Raw genomic sequence first — 13,056 nt, forward strand, 5'->3', positions numbered from 1 at the left:
TTTAATTGGTTAAAAATGATGTCACCAGACGTTGTAATTTGTGTCTAAGAAGCCTCATTGAAAGGCGTAAGAAATATGCACAATGCTATGTTTTGTGAGGGATGTGCTGTGATTGGTTGGAGAGGTCGTGCACCTTCGGGCAGTACGCAGATGCACGTAGCCTCCGTAGTCATTGTCTGACTGAGTCATTGTACTGTGGCTCACAAATAATATATTTATGCGAGTTTATAGAGAATTTTGCGGCTGTGTTCCAGGCACTACCAGTTATAATCAACCTTTTTTTTGTTTCTGGAACTTTTTAACTAGAATTTTTAGCCAGTTGCAGGTATTAAGCCCACATCAAGGATAGAGTGAACCAATCTACAGTAACATTTTTTTTTTGGAACTTGAATCTTTTCAGCGCCCAAATTTATTCCTGCATGTGTTAATGAAACATACATGTCCACTCCTAGGCCAATCCATTTGCTAGCCGGGTGGACTCGGGTGTGACAAACCATCCACTGCAGATGCCAAGACCAGAGTGTCGAACAACATGGCTGCCTTCACCCCCATGGGAGGACGGTGGCCCAACCAACCAGCCTACCAATAAACACATAGCTTTCTCTCCCAAAAACGAGCTTACTACAATACATCAAAATTTCCATGAGTTTTCCCCCAAATTACATTAAACTTTTTGAATACTATAGGTACAACATAGTAAATCTTTTAAAATTATTTACAAAAAAGGTCACATATGCCCTATATTTTAATAAAAAAAACTGAACTGTTGATGCACATTACAACACAACATACCACTTTACATGGAATGTGTGACAATGATGAAAGAAAAATAATCCACTAGCATGGCCCTTTGGCTACTAATAGCTTAGCATGCAGAGGTAAATAAAACTTTAAATTTGGTTACTTTGCCATCTCCACTAAATGAAGACAGGTTCGTGCATACAGAAACTGGTGTTCTCTTTGCATCATTTCTCCATGTATCACATATCTGCAGTGGGGGAAAAAAAAAAAGTGTTATTGTTTTGACAACAACTATGAAGATGGAGCTAATAAACTTAGAGACTCTATAAAATAGGATGAAAATGATATAATGTTGAATTTATATTGTATAAATTTGAGTATTTTAAGATTAAGAGCCTTTTTTTAATTTCAAAATATGGGAGCATTCCGAATGGTCTTTTACCATGAGGGCATGCGGTTTGGTATGTATAAATTTTTTTTATAGCACTGTTTTAATTTTAAATTTTGGTAATAATTTGTTTGATAAAACAGAGTCTCGGTAGACATAACAGCTGCTTAACGTTGATTGTCGGCGATGTCGTTAAAAGCATTTTTGCTAACTTTGTGTTTGTCTATAATATTTACTATTTATAAATGTAGCTATTGATTCTCTAGTGGCTAGGAGATTAATATTGTATCAGAAGCTACATTTACTTAGGTCTAATTTGTAAGTGTAAATTTAGTATTGAATACTGGTAAGTGAGTGAATTGTATTGCTTTAGTGATTCTGTCATTTCAATGACATATTATGACTATTTTGCCTGAAAGTAACTTTTATATAAAATTGAAAATTTTACATAAACTTCAACAGTAATGATTTGCAAAATTGCATTCATAATATAAAACATTAAAAACAATTGTACTGAAATTATGTTTGGTAGAAACTGAATAATTTCAGTAGTCTAGAGCAGTAGACGCAAAAGTAATACTGAGAGCACTTAGCCAATGGCAAAACCAGAAGTCATAATTCTGATGTATAGAATAATCAACTGTTTGAACTGATTTTTAATCTTGCGCAATATATATTTTCTACACATACGTTTGTCATTGAGTTCGAACTAAAAACTGCTGTAGCATATTAAGGACTTTCAAATCACTCCAATTAGAAAGGAATTATACATATTTTATTAATATATGGAAATGAAATATAGTGTAATTATATTAGTGTTGTGTATTTTTCCCATTTCTATTCAATCTCATTAATAGTAATAAATCCATTGATTGTGAAAATAACTTCAAGTAGGATTATAACAGATTATATATATTAATGATGGGTCAATTCCTGTTTTTTCCCGGTTCTCGGTTCAGTACAGGTTCTTAAAAATCGGTTCTCTGTTCTCGGTCCTCGGCTCTGACTTAAACAATAAAATAAATATTATTCACACATTATTTATGAGGTGTATTAAGTAATAATATATTTATTGTTTTGGCTACAAAAAAAGCACTAAAAAGCATGTATCTAGTTTTACATCTTCAACAATTTACTGTTTATAACACTGAAAATAATCATTTATTTGTATTGTTCTGTCCACAATGTTTTTTATTGTATGCTTACAAAGAAATGCATTGGCATAATGTTTCAGTCTTTAAAGAGGCTATCAATGCAAATTAAAAGGTTTAGTACAGTTTTCAACATACAGTAAACATACCAACCTATTACAAATGTAATATGTATTAATAAAAAAATTAATTTTAATTAATATAGAGAACACTTAATTAAAATAAAATGTACTATATTAATCTAGTAATCTAGTAATTGCCTCAAGAAATCTAAATACACCCCCCCTCCTTTAAAACATAGGAATAAAAAGAAAGTATTACAATAATGGAAATAAATACAATGATTTTGAACTTTCAAAGAAATAAAATAATAAATTGTACATCTAAATTATTGCCTGCATTGAATTCAGTTTGTTTGCAAAGTCAACAGTAAATCACTGCCACACTTCTGATGCTATTTATTACACAATTTGCTCTATTTTTCCAGAATAATTATACTTTACAAGTGTCAACAACCATTTTGTTTGACCAGTCAATAGTAAAATACATCTACAAATCCATACACCACTTTACAAAAAAAAAAAAATTCAAAAACAATATTTTTATCATGTGTCCGTGAGATCTTCGTCAACGCTATTAACACTAAAAACAAAGACGTGCCACTTTCAAAGCAATCCCGTTCGCCTAAAAGAGAAAGTTACTAGCCATTCCGCTAAATGGCTGCAGATGGAGTGAACTTACACTCCAAAGCACTGCACAAAAAGCATAAAATTTTAGAATGCCGAAAATTATTACGGAACATTTTTAATCAATCATTAATTCTATGAAACAAATATTCTGTGGAATTTGCACTTTTAATTGTTCTTTATACACCAGTCACCCATACTTATGTGTCAACGGCTCAATTAACTGCCTATTTTAAAAACAAATTGAAACAAACATGGCGTCTTCTATCCTCACATCTCTGCTGAGGCACGTCATAGAGTTGCACACATCTAAGAACTACATCTATGACACCTTCAACTGTTATGTTTTGATTGTAAAACGTACTTTGTTTTCAGATGTGACGAGAATATTAAATATTTTCACGTGTAATTTATTTTATAGTAAGAGATTAATATTATTCCACAGAAGTCTAAAAAAATAATTCATATTTGAATTGGACGTGAGTTGAGCCATTTCATGCTGCAGTTAAGTTGTAGTGAAGGACTATTTTCGTAAAGGGTTTTGCTATACTGCCGGTACCGGTACCGGCACTAACATTTTAGCTGCGGTTCTCGGTGCCGGTTAAAATGCTGAGAGCCGTAGGAACCGAGAACCGAGAACCGGTACCGACCCATCCCTAATAAATAAATAAATAAATAAATAAATAAATAAATATATATATAATAAATAAGTAGGATGATAATAATAACTATCTGTTATGGGGAATGGTTCAAATTTTAAATCAAAATTTAATGAGATATAATAGTTTTTACACAAAGTTGATGGTTTAGGTAAACAAATAACTACTAATCTATAAGATTAGTATCTGAATGTTCTCAGACTGGCTATCCATAGTATAGGGATAAATTCAGGCTGGTCACTATAAAAAGCATTATGATAATCACAAGGAAACACAGGAAACTTGTCCTTACCACATCCAGAGCATTAATGGTGGTATCATCCCTACTTGCTGCCATGCAGCCGTCTTCAGGAGAGCCTCCGTCGCACATCCCGGCAAATGCTGCCATGGAACGAGCAGCACTAAGATACACTAAAAGATCTTCATCCGCTATCATGCATGGTGTCCAACGCAGATCTTCTTCTTCATCGTCTGCTTCCAAACTTAGAGAGAGATTATCTCCTGAATCACGAAACGGTGGCAGTCGTACCTCTGGCAGTCGTACCTGTAAATACAAGCCTGGTTGCACTACTGCACACGTTAATTAAAACCAATCCATTACAATAACATACCATATATAGATCAAATAAAATTATTTAAAATTAAGTACCAGTTAAATTCATAACATATGTACCAAATAGGTTTAAGAGTGTAACATTGCAACTGGAAAAAAATTAATTTCTTGGATTTTTATGGAACTTCCCGTCAACCCACATATCAATGCCAGGCAAAATTTTATCGAAATTCATGAAACTTAACAACATGCAACAACACTTTCTTTCTCCACATTTGTTACACAGTTTCAGGTCTGAAATATGGCTAAACAAAGATTTTATCAATCACTAGGCAGTACATTTATACCTCCAGAGAAAATATTTGCACAAAAACCAACAAAAATCATCATGTATTATTGGAAACAACTCAGCTCAGCCAACATGTTTTATGATATGAGTAGGGACCATATTTTATGGTCAGTTGTGATACAACCACAAAGCACGTAAAAGGAACCATACAACACCTCAAAGGAATTTAAAACAAATATAGCATTGAAAAGTAACTAACATTAAAATAACAAAAGTTTAATCTTTTAGTATGTTAAATACAATGAATGTAATTTATTTAGCTAGAAGACGTTACCTAAACGTATGGACTAGATTGATAGGAAAATGTTTCTGAGACTTTTTTATCTTAAATCTTTTATTTTTTTTTTACATTAATAGCTGTACATTTTTCAAACACACAAATACTTGTCAAATTATAAACTATATATTGTTCCTGTCTTAGACATGCCTATTATAAATTATTTTACACTCAAAATTACACTATTTTTGTGAGGTAAGTATTAAGAAACATTTTCGTGCCATATAAGTTGAATAATGCACTTAACTTTATGAATAAACAGAATTTATAAAAATAACAACACTCAAATCTCCAATTTAAAAAACAATATTTGAATAAGGATAAAACCATAAAATATTGTCTCTAGATACTAGACATGAAAAGAGGAGAAAGTGAGATCAAAGTTTCTTGTCCCTTAGGCATACTCCAGGGGCCAGGAAGTCCCTGGCCAAATAAATTCAAATGTAGTTTTTACAATTGTTTTTGCAGCTAAAAGAACATTCAAACTCTACCGATCAATTCTATAATTGCTTTAATGTTATTTTCACTACTAATAATTATGCCTGTATATTGATTGCAAATGGAATAATGGTCTCTGAAATTATATATCAACAGTAAGTTTTAAGTTTCAAAGTATTTAAAAAAAAAATAGATTGCAAAGCAAGAATCAAATCATACTCTCTGCACTAAAGAATATCTTTAAATACAAGTGTTCAAGTTTCATTATCTAAGGTTTTTTTTTTTTCTCGCCAGCAATATAATTAGAGTGACAAACACTATATGAGTCTCAGAAATTAAGAAAGGATCAACCATGGCCTACTGTAAAGAACCATCCCACCATTTTCCTGTAGAGATTTAGAGGAAACTATGGAAAATCAAAATCAGGATGGCTGGACTGGACTAAGATTCAAACCCAGGTCCACCTAAATATGAGTCCAATGTTTTACAATAGCGGCAACTTGCTCAGTTTTGTGGTCTTAGAAAATTGGAAAGGTCTACATCTATACTGCACGTGACATGCAGGGCCTTTGAGAAAAAAATATTTTCCTGCTTGTCCCTAAATCATATTGACTTCCCAGAGTGCAAGCAGTAGTGAAACAGCCATAATTTGTGTCATGCATCATTCTCACCTATGTTCTAGAGTCCTAACTTTTTACAATTAAATACACTGCTTATCAGTTCATGAAGTACCTATTTTCAGTATCAACGCAAGTTACGATCGTGGGACCATTTACTTCATTAGTTCATGTAAAATTCACTCCATATTTTAATTAATATTTTTTCTGCAATGTTATTATTGTTTCAACTGTTTTTGCATCATTTGTAACTTCCATTTCTGTAAAGAACTTCAACCACATAAACAAGATAAATAATGTATAAAGTCCAAAATTAGTTCTCTGGCACAAAAAACAGAAATAATATTTGTTAAAAAAGATTATATAGTGTAGTGATTAAAAAAACCTGAAATACAATCCAAAACAAAACAAAACAAAAATTAACATTGATACTTTAGAGTTTAATTCTGAATTTTTTTTAAAAAATTGATAACTTTAAATTACTTGTAGTTTTTCAAATGTACAAGAAAATTAAAAAAAAATTAAGTAAAAATATATTTAACAAATAAATTGATCCTTTGAGCAGTAAAAACGTACAAGTACGTGTATTCCAATTGTTCTATAGTGAGTACGTAAATGTACACTTTACAAATTTGACTAGCGATAATATACCAATCTTAGTATCTATTGAGCATGGTGTATTATGTTCAGGAAAACTGTTTTTAACATTTATATTGATATTTAGAATGTGTTTATTGTGCTTTTGTTCTTCAAAAATTTATTCCTACCTCTTATGATACCTATTTATAGGAAGAACATTTGATATAATTTGTCTCTTTGTACATCGACATGCTATGCCGTACTAGTGCTTCTATCTGAAGGTTTCTGGAACTACGTCATCAAATGTCATTAGCTCATGCACAGTGCATATTTTACGAAAGAAAAATTGTACAGTGGTCATTTAATCATAGACTGTTTTTATTCAATTATGCATATTTTTAAGGTCACATAATTTATTGACTGACTTTATTTCACAATGGCTTTACAAAGAAAATGGGAAGTTTCTGAAATAATAAGTAACTGTCAGTCAGACAGTAATGTGAGCAGTTTTTCTAGTAATGAAGATGAAGCTGAAGTTTCTCAAAAATAACAGTACACTCTATGGAACTGTAGCCAGACCTAGTGACACAACAAAAAATAGCAGTTCCAACTCGCATTCATGGCGGAAATTTTTACAGAAAGTTTTTGATTTTGATTCTTTACAGTCAGTTATTAAAAAAAATATTGACATTCTCTCACATCCTACAGAATTATATATTTTCCAGCAAGTACTTTCTGCATTCAGATCTTGTAAAACACATTTCATGTGGGACAAAATAAATCATACATATAATTTTACAAACATGCCAATGGAAGATAAATATAAGCTAAAAAAAAAAAAAAGTGGTATCCAATTACAGGAGCAGATATAGATACTTCACCAACTAATGTAATGTTAATGGCACACATATCCAAAAATAGGCTTAGAGACCCCATGATTTTTACTCCAATGTTCACAAAAATATTTGCTCTTTTCTCTTTGCTTGTACATACAATTAAATCTTGAATGTAGCCAATTTTACATTTTGTTACATTTTGTTTTCATGTGATTCTAAGTGAACATGTTTCTTTTTGGTGTGCTGGGTGCTACAATTCAGCCTTAAAAAAGATAGTTTTGTAAAATAAGTGCTATAATTGAGACACTAAGATGTGTGTATCAATGAAAGTAAGAAAAGAGAAAAATATTAACATTAATTGTCACTTTGGTATGTCTGGCTCAGTTGTAAAATATATTTTGCATTCAGTCCTTGATAAAGGTCACAGACCACTGATGTACAAGTCCGATTCTTTTTTAATTTCTTCACGCAAACAATACTGGCACTTGTTAAACTGTAAGAAAGAAAAGGAAACACATGCCACAGTTGAAAAAACAGGTTTCGAGATGTGAGTTTGCAGTGCAAAAAAAAACTGCAATCCTTGCTTAAAAATGGTACAACAAATGAGACGTATGTTGTCTACAATGCACAAACATGAACTGAAGACATCAAAATTAGACCACTTTACTGGATAGTATCAATACAAGCCTGCATGTATTGATTAGTACAACTGTATAAGTTTCGTTGACAAGGCAGGTATGCAAGTCATTTTCAATGACAGCTGTTGAAAAAGTGTGAAATGGTATAAGAAGATATTTTTTCATGTTGCTGATTTGTGTGAGCTGAATTCCTTCATTTATTTCTCACGAGAAAACTCAAAAAGTGCTTATTATTGGCATTTTAAACTAACCTCATCAAGAAACTGTTGCAGGATTAATCAAAACCATGAACTCTTATCATAGTAGAACAACATTCTGCAGTGCCTAAACTAGACCCATTATGGCTATCAGCTTGTAATTTCCCAAGCCCAGTTCTATCAAAATCATCAAAACAAAAAGCTCGACAGTGCCACGTTAGCAAACACGCACACCACCAAAGAAGCCTAAACAAAACGAGATTCTAGCTGGATGTGCACAGAATGTGATGTTGGCCTATGCTTTAGAGACATTTAGAGACTACAAATTTTGTGCTGATAATTATAAAATTTTTGGGAAAACAATTTTTCTTTTATTTAATGCTCTCAACTAAGTGTTTCCAACATTCCTTTTACTTTTTCTGTCTTCATGTAATTTTCCTAGATAATTTTTTGACTTCAATTTTTCGGTAGGCACTTGGCCCAATTAGTCCTATGCGGTCATGGTCCAGACGCTGCTTTAGCAGCAGAGACTGATAAACTACACCACTTATCGTTTACTGGGCGGGCACAATCGGGTGCCAGGTTTCACGAGTGCAGGCTCGTAGCTCAGCTCCGGTGTTCTGAGCTCCAGGCATGTTCTGTTTGATAGGTGTGTTGTGTTCCGTGATGGCCCCGTGTTGTCTTGCCAACTGTTGAAAGCTCACTTCCCATGGTCGATAGCAGGGCTGATAACGATGTGCGTATGTAAGCACAGCTCTCACAAAGTGTGCATTTTGCCTACCCTCTCCCCTACTCCTATGTTCTGAATGCACTGCCTGCTCTCTATCTAACCCCCCACTGGGCCCACACTTAGCACGCCTACATGGCACCTTAGCCCCTCGCCCACTTCTTTCCTTTAAGATGCCCTGGGCTTGCAATGCAGTACGCCGGACAACCCTCGCACAACCTCTGTCGGCCAAAGTGGAAACTACTTGGCCTTATCCTATGCCTGCTTTTGCACCCCTTAAGTCATCTCCCGGCCCCTTTAGGCAACTAAATTCAGACCCCTATGCCTCTATTCTGCACTATGCGCACCATCTTCAGGCCTAGACCCTCTTCCCCCCCCCCCCAACCAAAACTTTCTTCCAACTCCTGCAGGGGGACTTTAACAATGTTTGTCTTCCAATCCTCCTTAAAGTCTCATAGTGGTGAGCATGCGTAACTGAATAACCTCATCGTTCGTTTCCACAGTTTGAACTAAGAGTGCACTTTATCAGAGCATGTATTAGTGGGGAATTATTTTTTATCTTACAACTTTGTTGACAATGTATTGCTGTAGTGTTTTATTTTGTTTGATCTTCACCTTAATGGGTTTTCCACATCAAGCTCTCCATGTCATAGATACTTCTCCCCACCATAGCAGTAAGTGTAAGCCACCCATCCTATTTTCATCCATCAATATTTAGTTTTACTTTCATCTCCTGTGTTTATATATTTTTGTCTCTTGTTGGTCTCTGCACCCCCTTTTTTTTTGCTTAGTGGGTTCAAGTACCTCCCACAAGGATGGACTTGCTACTATACTCACCAAACTGCTGGGTTTCTTTTCAACCATAGTTTCCTGGTGTTTCGTGGCAACACCTACTAGCCTTTGTCCTTCAGCCAGCACCCACCAACCCTGCAGCCGGCACAGGGCATGTAAGCAGGGCCGCAACTGGGGGGGGGGGGGGGGGGGCAAGCGGGGCATACGCCCCGGGCGCAAAGCTGTGGGGGTGCCGAAATCACTTGCATTGTAATTCCTACTACAACTGGTAACTGGTAAAAAGTTTTTGAATGGAAGTTACAGTAGCACAGAAACTGTTACATGTAGGTATGGAAAAAGCTTAAATAGCACCATAGTTCCGTGGGAGGGCGTGCGTGTATGTGCAAAAAAAAGAGGGGGGGGGGGGGGGGCATGAATCCATTCATGCCCCGGGTGCCAGAGACTCTAGTTGCGGCCCTGCATGTAAGTCATAACACAGGAATTTATTTCTAGTAATTTTTCCTCCAAGTGTGAACATGATATACTTTTGGAACACCGCTTCATAACTTACAAGTTTTATTTCTTAAAACAGATGCCGAAAAACTCTGACAACAGAAGTTGACCTAGGTTTATTTCAGAAAATGTAAAATTAAGAACTTTACCTAATATTTTTTATCAAATATTATCTATCTGCTCCAAATTTATTGGTATTAACATGTTAAATTATTATTAAATCATGCAAGATGGCCAGTTTTTACATTCATTAGATATTTGAATAAGGAAATACTTTCATTTTGAATGTTCAGTTACTATTTATTATCGCTATAAAGTTCTAGAAATCTGTCTGACTTATGTGATTAAATGTTTGATCTACATAACTAAGAAAATTAGCGTTTTAAAAAATTTGGAGACAAACCTGAGAACTGACTTTAATTTCTTTAATATTTAACTTTCCCCTTAAATTCTAGATATCAAAGCTAAGTCTGGATTTTAAAACCTTACAGACAAAATGCTATAGTTTGTAGTCCAATTTTTTTTTTTTTATTCTTTTACTTTACATGATGATCCACCTTACAAAGCAGCATTTATTATATAATGGTTACATTCTAATTTTAATGCATAAGTGTTGCCTTCCACACCCAGCACACAAAAAAGAAACATGTTCACTTAGAATTGTAAACCAATAATAAATTGACCAATGTGAGAAGGCAAGTGTTTCAATTTCTAAAAATGAAAATAATAAATTACACTTGCAGAACAGCTGTCGTACTTTGAACACTTATAATTTTTATGGCATTGACACTGTTTAGCTGTAAAGCAAAGTAGGTTTATATGAAAAAAATATACTTCATAAATAATATTTTTTATCATAAACATTTACAACTTATGTATGTAACAAACCAATAACACATACAATCCTGAAAAAGTGTTACAGATTTAAAATGATTATTAGATGTATTTTAGGGTAATTATTTAATTTAGGTATAACCTGGCAGTGAGGGAAGGTCAGTGGACATATTTTGAATTTCTCGCCGCATTGTGACGTCACTACCTGGTCAAGACAATTCATTTCCCCTTCCTCATGTTCACGTATCTATTCCCCTCCTTTCCTTTCCTCAAATCCCTACCCCTCTATGCATTCACACAGCGTATGATTTTGAATTTACTGGAGCCATCGGCTCGGTTAGGTCTTCTTCTAGTAGCACCCTACAAGGCAACATATGTTGAGAGCTCTAAGATTTGGTCTGAACCGTTCTGGTTCTTGTGTACATGGGCTGCACTTAATGTAATTGATGTTTTAAAATATTTCTTTAGCTTCTTCAAAATTATGTTTTAGACCGCCCTTCACAATTACCACTTAAACTTTGAGTAAGCCTTTTTCTCATTTGCCTTTTATTTGCTTTGTTAGGTAGTATGTGAGATAAAGATAATATGAGCGCATTCTGGCAACTGGCTAGTTTGTAATGAATTAATGACCTTTGAAGTGCTGGTGATAACAGTCTGCACATATTGTTTTACTCTGTGTTAACAAACTGCTAAAATGATAAAGACACATTGTTAACAAAACTAATAAAACTAATTCAAGGATGTATTAAGTTATCTGTCCAAAAGATCAAAGTTGTTGGCTATGCTGTAGCTTATACAACACATATTCAAACAAGTTCCATGACACCATTCAATAACAACTGAAACCAAAACCAAACAGTTGTTTTTTTAAGTGGGTATATTTTGCTTTTGAAGATTTTTTTGTTGATGAATACATTTTTCTATCAACCTATTATTTCCTTAAATTATTTTAAAATTTAAAACTATAAAATCAAAGCCCAAATCACAAACCTTGAATATCTGTATCAAACTGCCCTGGATGATATGAAATTTCATGCTGTTACATTCCACTTAAAACAACAATAATTTAAGATTATATTTTCACATAAGCTTCTTAAATATTAGCAGTATTACCTGGTGTAACGGTCCCACTCTTATTTCACCTTGAGTTGAAACCATGGCAGCATAAATGAAGAGAAAGGTATTCTTCACAATGAACCTGAAAATTACAGTGTTAGTTTTATTGTTAATCTCCTGTAATTATATAACTATGACAAAAGATAGTTGAAATAACTTTACTGATCACCAAACATCTTCCAAATGTGCCCACATACACATCACTTTTTTTTTAGAACTAAGGAGTCTCTAATGGTTTTATTGTAACTCAGACCAGGGGCCCCCAATGGTTGTTACATTAGTAATGCAGCCTCTTACCATCTGGGATCAACTCCCAGTTCTTTACATTTGACATTTGTAAAACAAGGATGATGTTTCTCTTGGCAATTAGGTTTCTATGGCACTCCAGAAGCACAGATTAAATAAACGATGTGAAAGTGTCTTTCAGTGTGGCTCACTCAACTTTCCTTCAGTGTACTGTGAATTTTAAAAAAAATGCACAGCATTGCTTTACATCCATAAAATCAGTGGCTAATCCAAAGGGCTCCTCCAACTCAGAACATCTATTTTAATAGGAACACGTTAGAAAACTAAATACATCAAAATAAGCAATAAGCTACTAAACAATGAATCTTATACAAGTAGCACGAGATGTATGCAGATATTGTTTTTATGTCTCCTTTGCCTTATGTTTCTCTGGACAAGAAAATAATTTAGTACAACATGGTATCTCTTTAGTAAGTGCCATTCTCGAGTGCATCCCAATAAAACAGATGGCGCTTCCTATGCTACAACAAAACTTGATGGCTAACGTGAGTACGGGGTGAAAGCATAAGCAAATCATCATGACATTTTTAACAAATTGATAATGTATTTGATAAGTTTATACTGAGTATAAATTACAGGCATCAATTTGACTGGTGATATTAATTTTAAAAAAATTTTTAATGTAAAATGTTATTCAGAACCTTGAATAAATAGTCTGCTTCATGTTTTAAAATAAACTG

General features: G+C 33.8%; 1 protein-coding gene across 5 annotated transcripts in view; it reads right to left on the bottom strand.

Moving 5' to 3' along the window:
* LOC134529189 (arginine-glutamic acid dipeptide repeats protein-like) overlaps positions 1-13,056 on the bottom strand; it is a 197,176-nt gene that overhangs the window by 160,216 nt on the left and 23,904 nt on the right. For all 5 annotated transcript variants that reach the window (XM_063363029.1, XM_063363027.1, XM_063363028.1 and 2 more), the window contains 2 exons: positions 12,068-12,152; positions 3,918-4,169 (listed from right to left, as the gene is read on the bottom strand). In XM_063363029.1, coding sequence (XP_063219099.1) covers positions 3,918-4,169; positions 12,068-12,112 — 297 coding nt within the window. In that variant the 5' untranslated portion in view covers positions 12,113-12,152. The remainder of the gene's footprint in view (positions 1-3,917; positions 4,170-12,067; positions 12,153-13,056) is intronic.

Source organism: Bacillus rossius, chromosome 2 (assembly GCF_032445375.1).
Source record: "Bacillus rossius redtenbacheri isolate Brsri chromosome 2, Brsri_v3, whole genome shotgun sequence".
NCBI lineage: Eukaryota > Metazoa > Arthropoda > Insecta > Phasmatodea > Bacillidae > Bacillus > Bacillus rossius.